The 18650-nt window shown below is 39.1% G+C and overlaps 1 protein-coding gene across 3 annotated transcripts in view; it reads left to right on the forward strand.

The window, feature by feature from the left end:
- Positions 1-9047: 9047 nt before the first annotated feature.
- Positions 9048-18650, forward strand: part of USH2A (usherin) — a 378126-nt gene continuing 368523 nt past the window's right edge. For all 3 annotated transcript variants that reach the window (XR_005562590.1, XM_039378797.1, XM_039378798.1), the window contains exons 1-3: positions 9048-9298; positions 9834-10513; positions 15854-16019. Coding sequence is in view for 2 of the 3 variants with exons in the window: in XM_039378797.1 (XP_039234731.1) it covers positions 10029-10513; positions 15854-16019 (651 nt within the window). In the remaining variant the exon portion in view is untranslated. The remainder of the gene's footprint in view (positions 9299-9833; positions 10514-15853; positions 16020-18650) is intronic.

The raw sequence follows: 18650 nt of genomic DNA on the forward strand, positions 1-18650 counted from the left end.
TAACTACACACAGGATAGCCTTAGTCTGTCCCATAGAGAGCAAATACCATTAGAATTTTAATCTAATGTTCTGCTTATGATGATAGTGAGGTCCCAGTATTGCTGGGCCTCAGACATACTACTTCTGTAGTTCCAAAACATTCCTGTCCTTGATATTCACAAAGAAAAAAAAAAAAAAAGAAAAAGACATAAAAATAACTTCAGTTTACTTTACACCTTGATTCGGGGTAAAATCAAATTAGGAAATTGTACATAGAGCCCAACTGCTACAAGATAATTAAAAACTGGCAACAAATTTTGATGGCATGGATTTTGGTTGTGAGAATAATCATGAAAACTTACTTCTATCCCGAAATCACTTATGTATGTTTCTTTTCATTTACAGAAAAGTTAGTAAGCCTCAACAAAAGATCAAAGTTCAGTCCTCAGAGGATGGCTGGAAAAATCAGAACTATAGCTATGATGGGAACAAGTGAACAAGTCTATAAGCTGAAACAGCTGAAAAAGGTTGCAGAACATAAAATTCTATACTTTGAAGAGTCTGTTATCTCTAACTGAAACTAGGAAGGAATATCACAAGTCATTTGTCATTCATAAAAGATTTATTTCTAGGTTAGAGTACTGAAGTCAGAAGGTTTTGCTTTCTTCTAAACACAGTGTCTTATGCATGAAACTTCCATACACTTGTTAATTTTTCCAATTGTATGAACACTGGATTGCTACGGGGATAAATGGATAAATTTCGAAATTTAAAATAATTTTAAAACTGAAAGTAATTTCAACTATTGAAAAATTCTGAAGCAGACAATAGAAGTGTCAAAAGGCTGGATTTTCAGTGAAATGCTTAGAATACAAACCATGAAGTACACATCAGTCATCTATATGACTAAGTTAATTTTGAGTAAGTTTTAAAAAATATAAAGAGAATATTTTCTTTTTTTTTTTTTTTAGTTGGACAACTGCTTCTTGAATAAATTGTAAAGATTATTTGAAAAATGACTGCATTCTTTCAGAAATTAGTTTTAACAAAAGCAGTATGTATTCAAAGGACTTCTGGAATCTATTTTAATGACTAGGAAGTAAATTGCACCTTTTAAATATGCAAATCAGGTGATTTATTAGTAGTCATCATCCCTGAAAACTGGACTGTAATATGAAGCCACTTTCTCATTTACTCTGTTATCTTCATGTTATGCTGATATGCTGGTATCTTTAGTGTTACTTGGTAAAATTTGTATTAAAAATTAACATCAAGTGTGTGGATGATGACAGTAATTACTTTTCTCTATCCCAAACATCCAGATGCTGAAAGGCATAAATATAGATGTTTGCGTGATTTTTGTCAAGGTGTCCTTGAATGAGAGGATTTAAACCTCAACAGTGTTGCTTGGGACCAAGCCAAGTCATGTGTCCTCATTGGTCTTGAGGCTTTTCCTGTGAATGCAGCTGTCACTCTCCTTTGCAGAGTATCCTAATGGAATGAGACTTCTCTGTCCAGTCCCTGTCTAAGACTATGGATGTGTGGCTGAGGCTATAGGAACCCCCAGCTATTTAGCACTTCTCACTTGAGCTTGATAATTTTTCATTGCCCCAAGACCAACTCTGCAAGAAAATCTCATAATTATGAGATTTATAAAATATGTATTAAGCAAATTAGCTTGATTAAAAATATATACATATATTTAAAATAAATGACGTGCAAAGCGCGAGGGGATCATTGCCTGCTATTTGAACGTTCTCTTTATGCATAGGCTTCATTGTTACAGCAATATTGGTAAAGCCAAAGCAAGGCATTCCCATCCTTGACTATATGAGTATAAGCATATTGATGCACACACAGTTTGTTTCTCTTCCCTTAGGAAAACTGGGATGTTAGGAATTATGTTACCTCGGAGATTTCACAGAGGAATCAACTGGACTCTGGCTGTACCAAATTGCTTGCGTTTTTGCATACTCCTGATGAAAGCTGCACCAACATTTGTGCATATTCATTAGGATGGTCATGAAAATGCAATTATAATGGCACAAAGTAGTTCTGCCTCTCACACACACACAAAAAGAACATATTTTTCTATGATTTTGTCTATTTAGTGATGTCTTATTTATCGTATACACACACTCTGTCCATCTTGCTCTGTTTTCTGATGATCTTAAGATTCTGGTCATCACGTGCTGGGTCCTGTCGAGGAGATACTTGTAATTACAGGTGGACTGAGTACAGACAAAGAGAATGTGTCATGACTGAAGTCTCCCTCCTTTTCCATCAGTGGTGTAACTAATTTAGATATCCTTTGACTTAGCTAGTAGTTTTTGAATTCTCTGGGGCCTCTTTCCCTCTATTTCTTCTGAGGAGAAAGACACCAGGAAGCATGATGTCCTGGAAAGTTATGCCTCACTCTATACAACTGATTCAAAAACTGCCACTAGCCCTGGCATTGGAAGGAGACTTTAAAGATCACAGCTTGGAATATGTTTTCTCAAAGCAGATTGAGACCATCTAAAAGCTTGCTGCATTTAGAAAGGGTGATCCTGTTCTTGCCAATATCCTTGTACCCAATTTTGGCACTCACTTGACTCCTCGGTGAGTGGATTCAATCTGCTAAATCCTCTGGGTGGAGTGGGACTGCCCATTTGGGCAGCAGTCAGCTGTTATATTGGTTCTGCTGCATCCTCTTCCAGCACCCTTTCCCTCTGATTATCCTGACATGTTTCCTATGCTGTGTCCTTATCTCCCACTGGACTTGCTTATCATGCTTTCTAGATTTACATTTATTCAACTAGAATGCAGTGAAATCAACTTTTCCTCACAGAGCTACTCTCCTGGGAGTTTTGTGCAGGAAAACAACAAAAGGTCTGTTTCTCTACAGTCACTTCTCTTACTGTGGGAGGCTCCTCTGCTTCCCTGTGCTGTCACCGAGCAGTATGAAGGAATTTCTAGTCTTTCTCCTTTAGAATATCTTCACCAGTAGAGAATCTCTAATTTCTTGCTGCGACTACTAGCATGTATTTTCGTGTTATTAATCCTATTTCTATTTTAGTTGATCATATAGGAAAAATTTATAAAGATATAGGGTCTTACTATCAATTTTCTTTTGCCATAGGATCCTAATTACTGACTGCCCTCTAGCATTTCACAGGACCAGTCTCTTGGAGCATTCAGCCATCATATAATACTTCCATTTTTTGGCTTTTAACAGTAGACCTTTTTGTTCATAGCTAAAGCCAGATTTACTGCTAAGTTAAGCAGTTTCTTGAACTTCAGAAAGAGGGTTGGTTTTGACATTTGATAGTTAAACTCAGAAATTTTACTGCTCTTGATAATTCTTTGGTAATTTGTTCCTTCCTGCACATGTCATTGTGCTTCGCTAAAGTCAGTATCAATCTTCTCGATTTGTAGATGAGGAAACTAAAGCACAGACATGCACTTACTCATTTCTGAGCTCTGATTAGAATTTTGATTTTCTAACTGCTTTGTTTCTTCTTTGGATAGCCTCCTTTAATCTAGCATCTGAATTTTATTATGAGAAGGATGTACTTTTATTTTTTTTAAATAAGCTATACTTATTCCACAATTCTAGAAAAGTATGAAAACCTACAGTGCATGCTAATATTCCTCAGAATTTATGGTATAGACTAAGGTGAACAAAATGTCTTTATGCAAAAATGTGTATGCAGTTACAGCAGATACACTCGTTAAAGATAACTGGGAATAATGAACACCTCAAAGTTAGGATGATGAATAATGTTAATGTGTTTCACTTACAGGCGGAAGTGTAACGAGCTTAACTCAGTGGCTCTGGGGAGACTGCTGTCTCTTTGAATGTAACAGTTTTAAAATTATTCCTGAAGAAAAGAGGTACCAGGAGCAGAGGGATCACTACTTTAAAGAAAAGCATGAGACTTGTGCATGCCTTTGAAAGATGGCACATAATATAACAGGGGAACCTTTGAGCGAAACAGTAGGTATGGTAAAGTTCCTGCTCTGTATCAGTCTGAAGTGGAGAGAGGACCTGAATTCAACTGCATTGTGCTCCTGGGGCAGCCATGGCCTTTCACAGGGCTGAAGGAGTAAATTGGTCCTGGCTGCTGAAAATGATTTGAAGAGCTAACTGTTACTTGAGAAGGCAGTACTGCACTGTGAGCTGTAAGGAAGGGTGAGGAAAGAGAGAAAAGAAGCCTTCATCCAACTTGTTTTCCTCTTAGTTCCTCATGAGGGGGAGCAGCAGTTCCTCCCCTATGTCTTGCCATTGCTGCTCATCAGGGATCTCATTGGTAAAGCACTAAGTGTTTAATTGCATCTCCTGGCATGGGGAGATCTGAATGTGTCCTATACAGGAAAGAAGGGTAGTGTGATTCTGCTCTGGAGACAATGAAGCTTCTGCATCACTGTTACTGGTTCTGCTACCCCAGCAGCTAGGCAAAGCACAGCAATAACCAATTTATGGCTTTGGAGTTTTTCCTCCAGGTCTCTCCCTCGTGACACGTAGAAGACAGAGAACCCTTGAGAAGAAAAAGCATTTACCATAAACTTTGGAGAACTTTGGACTGAGGTGAGTTCAGGTAGAAGCTTTCAGAGGGAAGGGAAAGTGAATAGGAAGAGAGGGAAAACTAAAGGTCAGAGAATTATTGAGGAGTCTGTGCTGTGAAGGAGAGGGATACATTGAAAGGCAGAAGAAATTGGTGTGAAATAAGGATTCTGAGGGCAGACGGTAAACCTTTGAGGGACCTGATGCTTGCTGAAGGGTTGGTCTGAAAAGAAAGCAATCAGATCCTTACAGGCACAAATAGGAGGAAGATATTTGTGGAAGGAGCATGTCCTCGGGAATGATAAATATGAGTTAATTTACCGTAGTTATTTGCAAGTAGTAATAAGGGGCTGTGAAATAGAAGTGAATTTAGAAGATGAAGGAGGACATAAATGCAGGGGTTTTGATAAAAAATAAAGATGGGTGAAGTATTTTGAGAAACGTGAAATAATAATTTTCAGGAAGAAAAAGCAGAAATTTAACATTTATAGGAGGAAATTATTATGGTCATGTTGTATGGTGCAGTCCACAGGACATCTTTGAATGTAAGGAAAGAGTTCTTAGAAGAAATGTTATCTTTGGTGAATGTCTGACACTTGAAATCAGGATTGTCTTATGTAATGTCTCAAGCGTAAGTCTCCATAAAATTTTTGCTTGCTGATTGCTCCTGGCAGCCATGAAATAGGGGATTACAGCAGAAGCTCCAAAGGAAAATGAAGAGTAGGGGCAGGGATTTGACTGAAAGTCTGGAGAAGGTGTTAATGAAGGTTGATGAAAACAGATAACTGATTAATTAAGTACAGATAACATATTAAAAGGGTTGAAGGCCAGAGGATACATTAGAGAATGGGGTTTTTTGGAGAACAGGCTAATAAAAGAAAAGAGAAATTGTTATATGGACGTGTTCTGTTCTGGGAACTGGTAGGAAAGCATATGATGGCATGGGATGGGAGAAGATGTGGAGGAAATAACATATACTGTAAGGAGAGGAAAGGTAGACAATGAGAGCCCAAGTGCTCCAGCTGTATAGGATGGCCTTTCCTGCTTGGACAGGCCATTATTACAGCCTACCATGGTAATTGAAATTATGTGTGAAGATTCCTTGCAGAAGTTTCCTTTCTCTGGATTTACCATGTGGAGATGTAGAGTCTCGCTCAGAATTTTCGTGTGAAGGAAGCCTGAAAAACTCATTGCCTAAAAGAGTCTTTCATTTCTGCCTTTCTAGTAACAAAGAAAGTTTTTGGTGCTAAAATAAGCGGTGTGATGTACGGTACTTCTAAAGCTGTTAAAAGGCTCTTAACAGCTCTATAAAATACTTGCCGCCTCCTCCTGTGCTTTCAGAAAATTTTACTCCAATATTTATTTCACTGGCTTATACAAAATTTCCTCCCCTTTAAAACATTAGTTGTTAATTATTTCTCCGTTGTCATGATCAACTCCCCTCAAGCTATTAAAATGTACTTGCATTGTAGTTTTATTATTCTTTGCAAAATACTGGAAAAAATAATTTTGCTAGACAGTTAAATTTGAAATACATATTGATTCAGCAATGCAAATGGATCTTTTATGCTAATTTCCTGCAAATATTCAAATGGTGTAGTTTTACCAGGAAAAGCACTCATAAAAGCAAGTCTTTATGAATATTCACTGAAAGTGAATTTTGAATTGTACACTTCAGCTTGATCTTTGAAAGTCATGCTGCGTGGGCTAGTATACATAGATCACTTCACACAATAGCAAAAATAGCAGCAACTACTCAACACTGCACAAATAGAAGCTCATACTGGTGTAAGGTGTTTTCAGAATATAATACAACAGCAAGCTTACAATAAAATTCAAAATTCTGCATTTTTTCAGAACTCTATGAATAGAAGACAAGGCAAAACTGATGAACAATTAGCTGTCAAGATTTCATTCATCACTAATAAAATATTATTTAAAAGCAATTGCAATGGTGCAGAACACCCATGGTGTTTTGGGAGAGACATGGACCACCTGAAATTCTACTTCAATCATCCCAAGAATTATTTTAAGTTGGCTTGCACTGTATGAGTATAAAACACATACATGCAATTGTGCACTATTTGTGCACACTAGCTTTGTAATATTGAAGTTTTGAGTAAGTGCGTTGTTGCATTCCCTTAATTATCCTTCTTTTTTTTTTTCCTTCATCCTACCAGATGATCATCGAAGTTTGGCAATGGTTGCGTCAGTTTGCATACAAGACAAGCTTTAATTGGTCCCTATGGTTTTGCCGTCTCCAATAAGATGATCCACTGAGCATGTGCAAATAGATATTTTTTGAGGGCTTATAACTTGATTTTAGAAAGATGACTTCTCATATAAAATTTTTGCTTCAGAGCATTCAACTTTCAGACATGTGGGCTTCAAAATTTTTTAGTCAAGGTAGAGACTGCTGTACAACACACTAAGATTTATGATTCTTTTTCCCTAGCAACCTGTCCTGACCTCCTAGAGCCTCAGGGTGTCCTGAGACTGCTATCCATGAGTTAAGAAAAGAGCTGCTATGGAAAGCTTTTTTTCAGATGATGCGATCTGCAATGGATCCAGCGTTGAATCAGGTTCAGGTGCCCAGTTATGTCACAACTTTCTAATGCAGGTCAGATCCTCCAATGGCATTGATGTTTCTTAGAGCACCCCAATATCTAATGAAGGCTTTCTTTTCTGGTGAGACGAGCAGTTGTACCTAAAAGCTTGAAGCACTCGAATTAGGTCACTTTCCTTGTGCCATAATTTTAATTCTGTTAAATGGGCATAATGAATTCTTCATGAGGATTGATTGCATAATACTAGCACGCTTTCTTGCCTGGTAGGATTCCCTGTTTTCATATATGTACATTAAAGGGCCTTCAAAACACTCTTGTGAACAGGATCCACGTTTCCTGCAAAATTACTCTTTGGTTTGCCTTAGGATGATTTCTCATCTTTTAACCTCCTTCAGGTGGTTTATTCATTATACTCCTGGTAGTGATCCTTGACCTGGCTAATTGTGCTTTTGGCCTGCAATGTGGTTTTGCAAGGTTTGTACTACTGTCTTTGCATTTGGATGAAATATGCAAAAGGGAAAATTTTGACCTCTGCTGGTTAGTTTTGGGAATAGAGAGTATAACATGAGTCAGGGCCATTTTCCCAAAGTGAGCACTACTGAAAGATGCTACAGTCTACTTGGGAGGTGGTCAAGTATTTGCAGAATATAACAGAAAGTGCATTTTTTTGGTGCATGTACCCTGAATTCCTTTCTTGGCACCTGTTAGACCTGCAAGGAATCTTGGAGCAAGCCTTGCCAGTTGCTGGAAAGGGGTGGGACAGAGCCAAACCTGATTTTTTTAATATTTCAGGAATACCAAGAAATACACACAAGTCAGTCTGGTGTCCTTGGCCACTTGGCAAGTTCCCACCTTTGTCAGGTGCATGCTCCACGACTTACAGTTGTTCCCATTGTTTGATGTCCTGAGATGGTATCAAATATCTGAGATTTTATGACTATGTTGTTTTCTGTCTGTTCTCTCTCCAGTGTGTTCCGTAAGACCTGGTTTGTTCTTGATGTGCAGAAGCTCTGACCATCGCACTGTTGATGGTACCGTGGTAGCACGTGGTCTAACTGTATTTATCCAGAAATGCTTTATGGGCTGAGTTGTTGCATCATGCCTTAGACAAATGTTTCCCTCCCAGCTCTTCTGTGGTAAACAAAGTTCTTTATATTTGAGTATTTTAGGGCATGTAATTTTGACAACAGAGCTATGGCTGAATGACTACCAGAACATGAAAACACTGCAAAGTGACTGATAACACTTCAACAGGAATTACTATTTATCTTTTATGACCTTAGGAAAAAAATCTGTATTAAAGCAAAGATGTTCCAGGAATGGTCAAGGAGCTTGTTTGATATGGCATGAAGGGCTTGTTAAAATGCATTAATAGTTATGACAGAGGATGATTTCTTAGCAGTTGTATATGTTGCCAAAGAATTTTGTCACTGTGGAGCCAGTAAAAGTCCAAACATGCAAAGGTAACAAGTTACTGGAGGCACTTTCAACTAAATTACAGGGAGAGATACCAGCCAGGTTGCAGCTCATGCAACTTCCACAATAAAGATAAAATTTACAGATGCTTCATATACCTTCAGGGGACGTATTAATTGGTGCTTCTCTGTCCAGAAACACACGTAAACAACCCGTTGTAGCTCACGCTCAGCTCACTGACGACAAGCTTCGCAGCTTGTTTGTACCAAAAGGAGAAACGCGGTTCACGGAAACGCGCCTGAAGATCCGTGCATCTTCATCGCGCTTATGCTGCTGGGGAAAGCGCCGCACAGCAGAGCCCTGCTCTGGTCCGTGCTCCTCTGACTCCAACCCCCCACCCTCATTCCAGCGCGTCACAGCGCTTTTCCCCGCCGTCCCTTCCCGGGGACACGTCCCGCGCTGCCGCCGCGGCCGCTTTAAAGCGCGGCGGGGGCGGGGCGGGGCCGCGGCGTTGCCGGGCGACGGCGGTGGCGTTGCCGCGGGGAGCGCCGGGCGCCGCCGGCCCGACCCGCTCCGCTCCGAGCGGCGGTGCATCAACTCATCCATCGTCCTGCGCCTGCCCTCGCCCTGGCCCCGGCCCTGGCCTCGGCCCGGCCCGGCCCGCCCGTGCGCCCCAGCGCAGGCGCTCGCTGTTAGAAAAGCTCCACACGGGACAGATGGGGAACGTGGTTTTTTTAATCAGCTTTGCCGAGCGCTGAGAGGAGCAGGCGGCGTGAGGTGGGCGGCGGGGTAAGGCACGAGGGGACGACAGATAACACGGCCGGAGAGGGTCCGGCCGCAGCTCCCGCTCGCTGGGGAACAGGGGGGTGTCCCGAAATAGCGCGGTGGGGACGGCGCCCGGCAGCTCCCAAGGAGCGGTGCGAGGCTGAGGTAAGCGCCGGGGGGATGCGAGCGTGAGGTCCAACCAACTCGCTCGAAACCCTCAGGAAAGACTTTAGGAGGCCGCAGTGGCGTGCCCCGGTGAGCTGCCGTGTCCCGTGCTCCTCGCCCTGACACGCAAAGCCGAGTGTCGGCCTTGTGTGACGCGACGGATCCGGGATAATCTGCGCTCGGCCATGAGCGTGTGCGCCCTCGACTCGGCTTAATCCCGTGCTCTGGCTCCCAGATGTCTCAGGCGTAGCCAGCAAAGGTTTGCAGGTGGGCCTGCTGGCCGCAGTTTAGGAGAAGAATTCAGACCCTTAAAATCCCTAGCAGGGTATCACCTCTGTTGGTGCAAAAGAGCATGTTCCTCCTACGGACTGTGTCTCTTTTCTATGGTTTGCAGATCCTGGCTGTCACCCACGTGCATTTCGCTGGCCAGAAGACATAGAGGTCCCTTGCGACTGAGCCCTTGCACGAGCGTTTTGAGGATGAAATGCTGCATAAACTCTTAAAGCACACCACCTGAGGACATTGCTACCGACATGGACATCATTATTTATTTACAAATGCTTTAATCAGGAGGAGCTTTTTTGTAAACATGAATTGCTGGGCTCTTTCCTTGAGGTGTCGTTTCTTGTTTCATGCTATTGAAACATTAATCTTAACTTATTATGACTCCTTTGTGTTGGTCAGCTCTCAGGGACATTTCCCTAGGCTTGAAAATGTGGGAGCTTTCAAGAACGTGTCAATTGTGCCAACTCAAGCCACTTGTGGGCTGCCAGACCGAAGTACTTTTTGTCATAGCTCAGTAGCTGTTCAAAGTATTATATCGTGCACCCAGAGGTTTTGTGTTCAGGAATGTCCATACAGGTCGTCCCCTTCATCCTACAAACCACTTCTTTCAGAAGGCCTTGGTACCTGCATCACAGAGGACAAAAGGGACTTGCATCCAGGGTCTTTCAGCAATGCTTCCAGTTTTATTTTTCATAATCACAAGGATTGCTTTTCTACTCCCCGTTTTCCAAGGCTTGCAGCTTCGTTTACGTTAACTGTATGGTTGAAACCTGAGCAAGAAGGTGTAATGTAAGTAGTATTGAAGGTGTTTACTTTCCTGGTGCTCTTAAAAAAATTGATCGTTGTAGTCACAGTCATTATAAGCAAGCTATTTAAAATTTTAAAGGTTGCGGTGAGAAACTGTGACATTTTTAAAGCTGTATTTAGGTTGGGGTCTTCACAGATGTCAAGACAAGTAGCTTCAGTTTCAGTGGCATTGACTCAGATGATAGTCCAATTGCTTTCAGTGGGAACTGTTCATACCTAAGGTACAGATCTATTTTCAAAAATAGAAATTTGTATTTCTAATTCACATTCCTTCTAAAAGCTGCTAGAAAATTATGTTGTCAGAGGGTTGTGCTGTTGCTGCTTTCATGATGGAAAAAAGTTATCTAAAACATAAGGAATCTTCCAGTACAAGTTTATGTCTTAAAAACAGACAAGGAAAGCCACAAAAATGAATATTGAAGAGCCATAGAAAAAAGGTCATAGTTTTTCTGGAAGATCTGAGGAATGCTGCCTGACCGAGAGATTGTGCTGCTACTTTAACAAACGATACCACTATTCAAACTGCTAGTGAAGTTTCACTAGGTGTTCACAAAATAAAGGTGGCTAAGTGTACTCCCTCTCCTGTTTGCTTACATGTTGCATTTTTAGGAAATATTGCTGTTATAAGTGACTGGGCTTGACTGGGCCTTACTGTAGTGAAAAACCTGCTTTTTGAAAAACGCGTCCCAGATCCTGTAAAAAAGGTTCCCTTCATCTATCACAAAATGCAGAGGCATCCTACTCTTTCTTACCTTTGCTATGCAGATCCTCTTTAAAAAATAAAGCACACAAAAAGTATAGTATGCTCCTTCAGAGTATATGTCACAAATGTTTTTGTACTTGTGTTCCTAATTTATTCTTAGAATGAAGCTAGTAATATGCTCTGAGGCATTCTTGATACTTACTTTGCATGTTGCTGGGAAATAGTAACTTGTCTAGGGGTATGAAAATCATCAGAGACAACAGAAATACCTGAATTTGTAGTGTAAAATTATAGTCTGTTTTATGCAATGATAATTAACTTTTAAAAAAAATCAACCAAACTATAGAATTTTTGGCTATGTAGGGGAAATAAATGAGATCTGCAGAGCAAAACTGAGTTTAGTTTGAGTTTAAGTTAGATCAGCTCAGGCGGCGGTATGTTGAAAGGCGTCTCTGCAGCTTTGGCCTTTGGTTTTTTACAGACAGCATTTTCTAAGTAATGGTTGAATCTTTTATGTCAGAGAGTCCATTCCTGGTGTTGTCCTATGCCATGAGTTCATGTTCACACACGTGGGCATATCAGAGTCTTGTTCAGCAGAGCACATGCCTAACTTGAAGCAGAAATGTGCTGCTAATTTCCAAGCAAGGTGTTGCAGTGACATATTGAGTGAGATCTGTGAAACTTCTTTGTCAGTGGCATAGGCTTTTGATGCATGGAGCCTAAAACAATGAGATGTTATGTCCTTAGGTTCAAATGATTAAGTTCTGTGAAGAAAACCAGACCTCTAGGATGACTGATAAATCCATGGAATAGTGTAAAAGATTAACTTTCAATTGCTACTGTTTTAATAACTACACAATATACTGTTCAGTGGGTTTTATAGATCACTTTAAAATTTAAATGTTTTTATTCAATTTTTGTAATAGATGACTTCATTCTTCTACCTTGTGAGGTTGCTGCTACTCAACATGTAGAAATGACAGTGGTGAAGCTCAGGCCTGGAAATTGAAGTTGGACAACAGTTTTTCCAGTGGTCAGGATGATATGTCCACATGCTTTTTTTCCCACTGTTCACAGAAAGAAGTGTGTTATTTTTTTCTTTCTTCATAAAAAGAATGCAGAGCTCCATTTGTGGTGGAACAGTAGTTGTACATGTGTAACCACTGAAGCTTGACTCAGAAGGCATCTTACAAAGGAGAAATAATTTGCCAGCAAACTAAGATGCTTTCCCTTTTATTATTGGTTTAGTGAATCCTTCAGGTTGGCAGATAGAGTTTGACTTACCAGTTGTCCTACATTTTGCAGTCCCTGATGGGGAATTGTCCCTGTTACATGTCATTCATGAGACCTTTTAAGCTCCATTATCTCAGCAGAGGAACTTCATGGAACTGGGAAGCATTCTAACAAAGTTTGTGTGCTACCACCAAAGGACCAGGAAGATCAGCCAGAACTAGCCACTCATTTTACTAGTAAAATAATTGAAAGTTTAACAAGCTATTTTTTTTTTACTAGCAAAATACTCTTACATCAGGTACAGCAGACCCATGTGTTTTGGACATGCCATACTAGTGTGTTTTTATGCTAAATTTTATGTGATCTGGCTGTGAGAGTGTGCTTAGGAAAGAAGCTGGGAGTGTTGCTGCATAGTATCCCATTACATCCTGTGACATTTCTGTTATGCATGTACCCATGTAAGAGAATAGCAGGATTTTTCTGTTAGAAGTTACTGTGCTAGTTGAAATGAGAGAGAGATGTGAGGATCCAAGGTCTGAAGGCTCTTTAAAGACTGTGATGAAATATATGTGGATAAGCAGAGACACCAAGAATTTTCTTCATCAGTTTCATAGACCAGCTTTTCTTATGTGAATCTGAAAAGAATACACTTTGCTACAAAAAAGAGAGGAAAGTCACCTGACTGATTTTATGGATTTATTTGAAGCCCTAGTGTTCTTCTAAGATGTATAGTAGAGATAATTGTAGGCATGCTTTTAAGTCATTGCATACTGAAAATATTGAAGAGAAGCAAGAGAATAGTGAGAAAGCACTGACATTTGTACGCCAGTGTTTAAATTTGCTTTCCCTTTGGGCAGTAAGTTCAGTAAGTGAGCAAAGTTCTTGCCCCTGAATTTCACTCTTTCCTAGTGCTTCCTCTCTTGCTGCATGTACCCATCAGTTAATATAATTGCTTTCAGTAAGCCTATGTGTAGCGTGTATGTAAGCCTTAGCAAAATATAGGAAACTGTATATGATGATAACCCTTCGCAATGGAATAGGATGAGAATATGAGTAGAAGCTTAGCATGTATGAGTAATCATTACAGGCAGCTTATATCAATGTAGTGTGAACTGGAGTAACTGGAAGTTAGATGACCAGGAGACACTGGAGGTGAGTGAGAAATGAGATTAGACCCTGATTACATGCAAAAAGATCAGCAGGAATTGCGCGATTGTGAAGTGGGTAGCACATATATTTTTTTAACTTTATTTATCCAAGGGACTAAAATAATATCCTATTACTTTGTATCCATTTAGATGTTTTACATTAGGAATTAGACTTGAAGGGGGATTTGCCTTAAGATACCATTCATCTGATTTAAAACGGTGCAGATGTTCCCATTTGCAAGTGCTCCAGTTGATGAGTGGGTATCACCGGTGCAGCCATGTTAGATTCTGTAAAATATTTTTCTCTTTGAAAGCTGACTGAGCAGATTTGTGTTATTTGCTTTTTTCTTATCCAAACCCACCACTGAGATATATGTAGTTAGGAATTGGCTCTGCGGGACTGCAGGTTACCAGAAGTTGAAAACTTCACAAAGAACAGTGGCTTCTCTCTATAATCATGGCTGGAATGGAAAATCGTGCTCAGAGTCAGAAGTTATGCTTCTGCCTATTTCACCTATGTTAGCACTAGTTTGGTTTTTTCTTTTTTCTTTTTTTTCTTTTTTTTTTTTTTTTTTTTTTTTTGTTTTTCCTTCCCTCTTTTCTCCCTCTTGGTTTTCCTCTTTTACTAGTAAGTCACAATTCACATTTGTTCTTTCTAGTTTTCAAAGTGATGTACATCAAGGTCGCTTCCCTTCTTAAAGTCATGACACCTTAGGGGATAAAAACAATGTGGGGATGTTTGTTTTAGATAACTAAAATAAACAAAAACCTGGATTATCCAATTATTGTTTATCCAGGAACTGGGTAAATCCAGTTCCTAAATATTTTGCTACTTAGCTGAGCCTTCCTTCACATTTATTATCTAACAAAACTAGCATGTTTACAAGCAAACAAAATATTGAAAAGACCAGTGGACAATTTATTAAGAAATGTGGTTTTAGTAAGGTTGGGAAAACAGAAGTCTGCATTTTGCAAGGTGTTTCATTGACAACATTCCAGCAGGCTAAAATAGTAACAGTTAAGATGAATTAATTTTTCTCTTGGATTTAAGGGTGAATTAATGAATAATGGCAGTATCAAAAAAACAGCCTTTTTGATACTTTTATAAATGCAAGGTAGATGAAGACCCTTATCAGTAGGTGCTAGGAGGTTTTTTGGTTTTATTTTTTCCCCCTGAAATATGTCCAAGTAAATCCCAATCTCATACAAATTTTATATGCTTCTCTCTTGTGACTTAGTGCACTAATTTGGTCTGGTGTAACTGTTAAAATATTTGACCTTTCCTGGGTCAGTAAATTGAGGGCTGTATTTCTCAAGCAGGTGAAATAGGAAGGGTAGAACTTTATAATTTTTCTTGTACTGATGATTACCTTAATAAAATACACAGTTATTTCACAAGTTTATATAGCCTATGCTTTCTCAGGACCATTGACATCATGGTGATTCGATTGGCAAAAACATTTCAGGAGCTAGAAATGCAAAATGGGTTGCTGTGGATGATATTCTTTGTACCTTACATGTCATTGTTGCATTTGCTATTGATGGAAATTCTTTGTGTCTGGGGGGGAAATCCTAATGAGTGGCTGGATATCCTCCTTGCCTTGCTCTAGTTTCTCAGGTTAAAGAAAGGCTGTGCTAAAGGGAGAGTGTAAGGTAAGCTGGTGTCATTGCTACCTTACCTGGACAGATTTGGTGGAAAGATGGAAGACTTATTTCCAAAGCATGTAATTTGTACTGCTTTTTATGGTTACATTACATTTGTCTAGTTAGACTAAGGAAAATTGAAGTGCCTCCACATGATGTGCTGAGTTGTACAGCTTTGTATGAAGAGTGCAGCAGAGACCTGCACAGTGCTTGCCAGTCATTGTGGTTTCTGTAATGGAACGTGAAGAAAGGAGACAAAGTGGACCCCTCCTCCACCCCCAAGTGAACTGGGGTTGGACACACTACACGTGAAAAAAACCCCAAACCAATCAACTAACCAAAAAACCCCCACCAAAACCCCCAAATACCCAAAAACCTTACAGATGAAGACAGGAGCTATCTTTGCTAAAGTTCTTTTACACTTAGTACATCCTGTGACTTTCACTGTCACTGAGCATCTTCTCAAGAGCTGTATTTTTAATGTTTATTTTAATACATTCAGGTTAGCATCACTTTACAGGATAGCACCTTGGCAAGAATGTGTATATGTGTGTGCCTCTGACCTTATGTTGTTTTTCTTGGTTATTTCCAAAGGTGTGTGATAGAAAAGGCTATTGATGGGCAGACTGTGTTCAAACTCACAATCTCTGAGAAAGAGACCATGTTTTATTATCGCACAGTAAATGGTTTGCAGCCACCAATAAAAGTAATGACACTGGGGAGAATTCTTGTGAAGAAATGGATTCATCTTAGTGTGCAGGTGAGTAAAATAAAAACTATTTAATATTTGTTGAAATACAATATTTGTGTGAGAATGGTATAACTATAAATATAAAAGAATAAATTGGGGGATGTAAATGATAACTCTTGAGTCTTGTAGGTAAGAATCTTAATTTGAGAGCTCATTTTGAGGCAATTGCTGATTTAGCACTGGAAAGAAATGCTGTTCCCATTCTTCTGAATGAGTAGACTGAACAGGGCTGAAAATTATCACCTTTAGGAACATGAGTATGTGAGATGAAGAAAAACTATGTATATCTAACATTACCAATTAGTCTTGGGTCTCAGATTATTTCCTAAAAAAGAGAAAGTCATCTTGATCTATGCATGCTAATTTACTTATCTTACAGATGTGTGTCCCATTTAATTTTAAAATATTCTTACAATGCACGTAAGTAAATGTGTGAGTTTGTGCAGGATCTGCCAAAGTAATAAGTGACAGAGCTATTACCTCTTATTTTAAAAATATGGTTCAGAATTGTTAGAGCACAATCCCTGTGTTCTAAGAGTCTTCTGTTGACATAACTTTTTAATAAGTGTACAAATATCCACTGAGGATAAAGCAAAATTGAGTTTGTTAAAATTTAGACTGTATGTACCAAAATCAGTAAACAAACACAGAATAAATTAAAATTCAGTTGTTTGCATGTCTTGTAATTCCCAAAAGACACCCTAGTAAATTCTATTTGTAAGCCAAGTTCAACTAATAATTATAAAACACAATTATCAGGTATTGAAATGTTTATCTTCTCCTTCCTTCATTTCCTTTATCCGTTCTATTAAATTTCATTTGGTCTGCAGCACAATCAAGAATAGTTTTGCTGCTTTCTTGAAACTTGCTAAAAGGTATTGACTGTGATTTGGATTTTTAGTGCTGATCTTGTCACTTGTAAGAGGTATCTAAGCTGATGTCTTTATTTTTTTGCAGTTTTCTTTTTTCCAGGGTAACAGCATGGTAGTGTGAATAAGGTTTGGGCTGTTGGATTAAAAGAGTGACCTTAAAGTAGAACTAATGAACTTTACACTTCAAACACTCAAGGGTGCTATATTACTGCTGTTGCTGTCAGCTGCATTTTCTACTAGCCTCAGAAATTGCTAAAGCCTGGGATAGCCAAGTGAGGAGTGAAAGGGTTGGTTAAATACACACATATATCTTGAATTATATTGCAAAGAAACCTGTAGCACCCTGTAGAATCTGGTCCTTTGTTTCTTTGAGGAAGGTTGTTCAATTCATAGCAGGAGTAAAGAGGCATAGCTTCTAGAGCCTTAAAGGAACTGCAGGCTTAATACCTTTTCTAAGTTTCTGAGCTCATGGTAGAACCTTATGGTCTGTGCTTTGGGATATTGTAGGATTCAGCTTTCCATTAAAGGTGATAGTGGCTGCAGCATGATCCATTTATCCCTAGGACTGGCTATGAAACTTTAGGCAAAGGTTTGGGTGTTTTTTTGTATTGTTTTTCGTTTAGCAGCTGTCCATTGTAAATGGAGATATAAATGCAAAATGAGAATATGAGAGAGACCATACAAATATACTCAAAAGTAACACACATATGGAAGTGTCTGTGTCTTCAGACGGTAGTGGTATGTGATGATATGTATGATACTGATTCAGGCTAAAGGTCTCCAAGCCAAACAGTCAGTAGGAGCTGGGGACCTGCAAACAAGGGAGTTACCATGGTCTTTGAGAAAAACTGAACTATTTGTACATAGATGCTGGGCTACAGGCACTGTGATGGAGGAGTGTGAAGTATTGGTTACAGATGTGAAAGTGAATTTAGAGAGAGGAAAAATGTGGTAGGGTTGCAGATATGTTTGGAATTCATGTGTAAGTGCATATGCCTACTCAGGAATGATGACAGTGAATGCTAAATGGTGGAATAGCACCAAATAGTAATTAAATGATAAGAGGGAAGGAAGAAGAAAGGATAGCAGAGATTGAAAATAATTTCTTTGGAATAAAATAATTCTAGGGAAAGAGAAAGCTAGTAAATTAATTCTACTGAGGTAATCTAGGAATTAAAATCCTTGGGTTTGTATTTAGATGTGTAATTCATTAGAGGCAACTACTATTAAGAACTGTGTCATTGCAGAGACTTATTTTCCAGTTCATAGCTGGGAAATTTAAGTTCTACTAACAAAAGCAGGGCCCAAACCTTCCTGTATGTTCTGCATGAAAAGTTTCTTCATCAAGTAGCTGCTGAATCAGAAAGTCTGGATATACCAGCTTTGTTAAGTGATGAGGGCATTATCAGAGATGTAGGTCTCAAGAATAACGATGAGCATTCATAACTAAATTCAGGTGAAATAGAAGAATAAACAGTTCTTTGGTTCTTTAAGTACACTTTTGGGTTTCAAAGAGAACAAACAAATAGAACTATTTTAATAAAACAAGGTAAGCTATGGAGTCCAGAATGGAAAAAAAATTGAATGGAAAAAAAGACCTGGAGGTTGTTAAAAATTAATATAATATAATTAAGAGAAATTTCTGCCCTTTAAGTGAAAAAATGGATATGTAGTCTCCAGGCTTATCTGAGTAAATAAGCATCTCTGCAGTTAAAGATGACAGAGTGTGTGAGCACTGGGAAGTGGGAAAGCAAATTCACAGAGAATG

This window comes from Pipra filicauda, unplaced genomic scaffold (assembly GCF_003945595.2).
Source record: "Pipra filicauda isolate LSUMZ 115617 unplaced genomic scaffold, ASM394559v2 scaffold147_size4022426_pilon, whole genome shotgun sequence".
NCBI lineage: Eukaryota > Metazoa > Chordata > Aves > Passeriformes > Pipridae > Pipra > Pipra filicauda.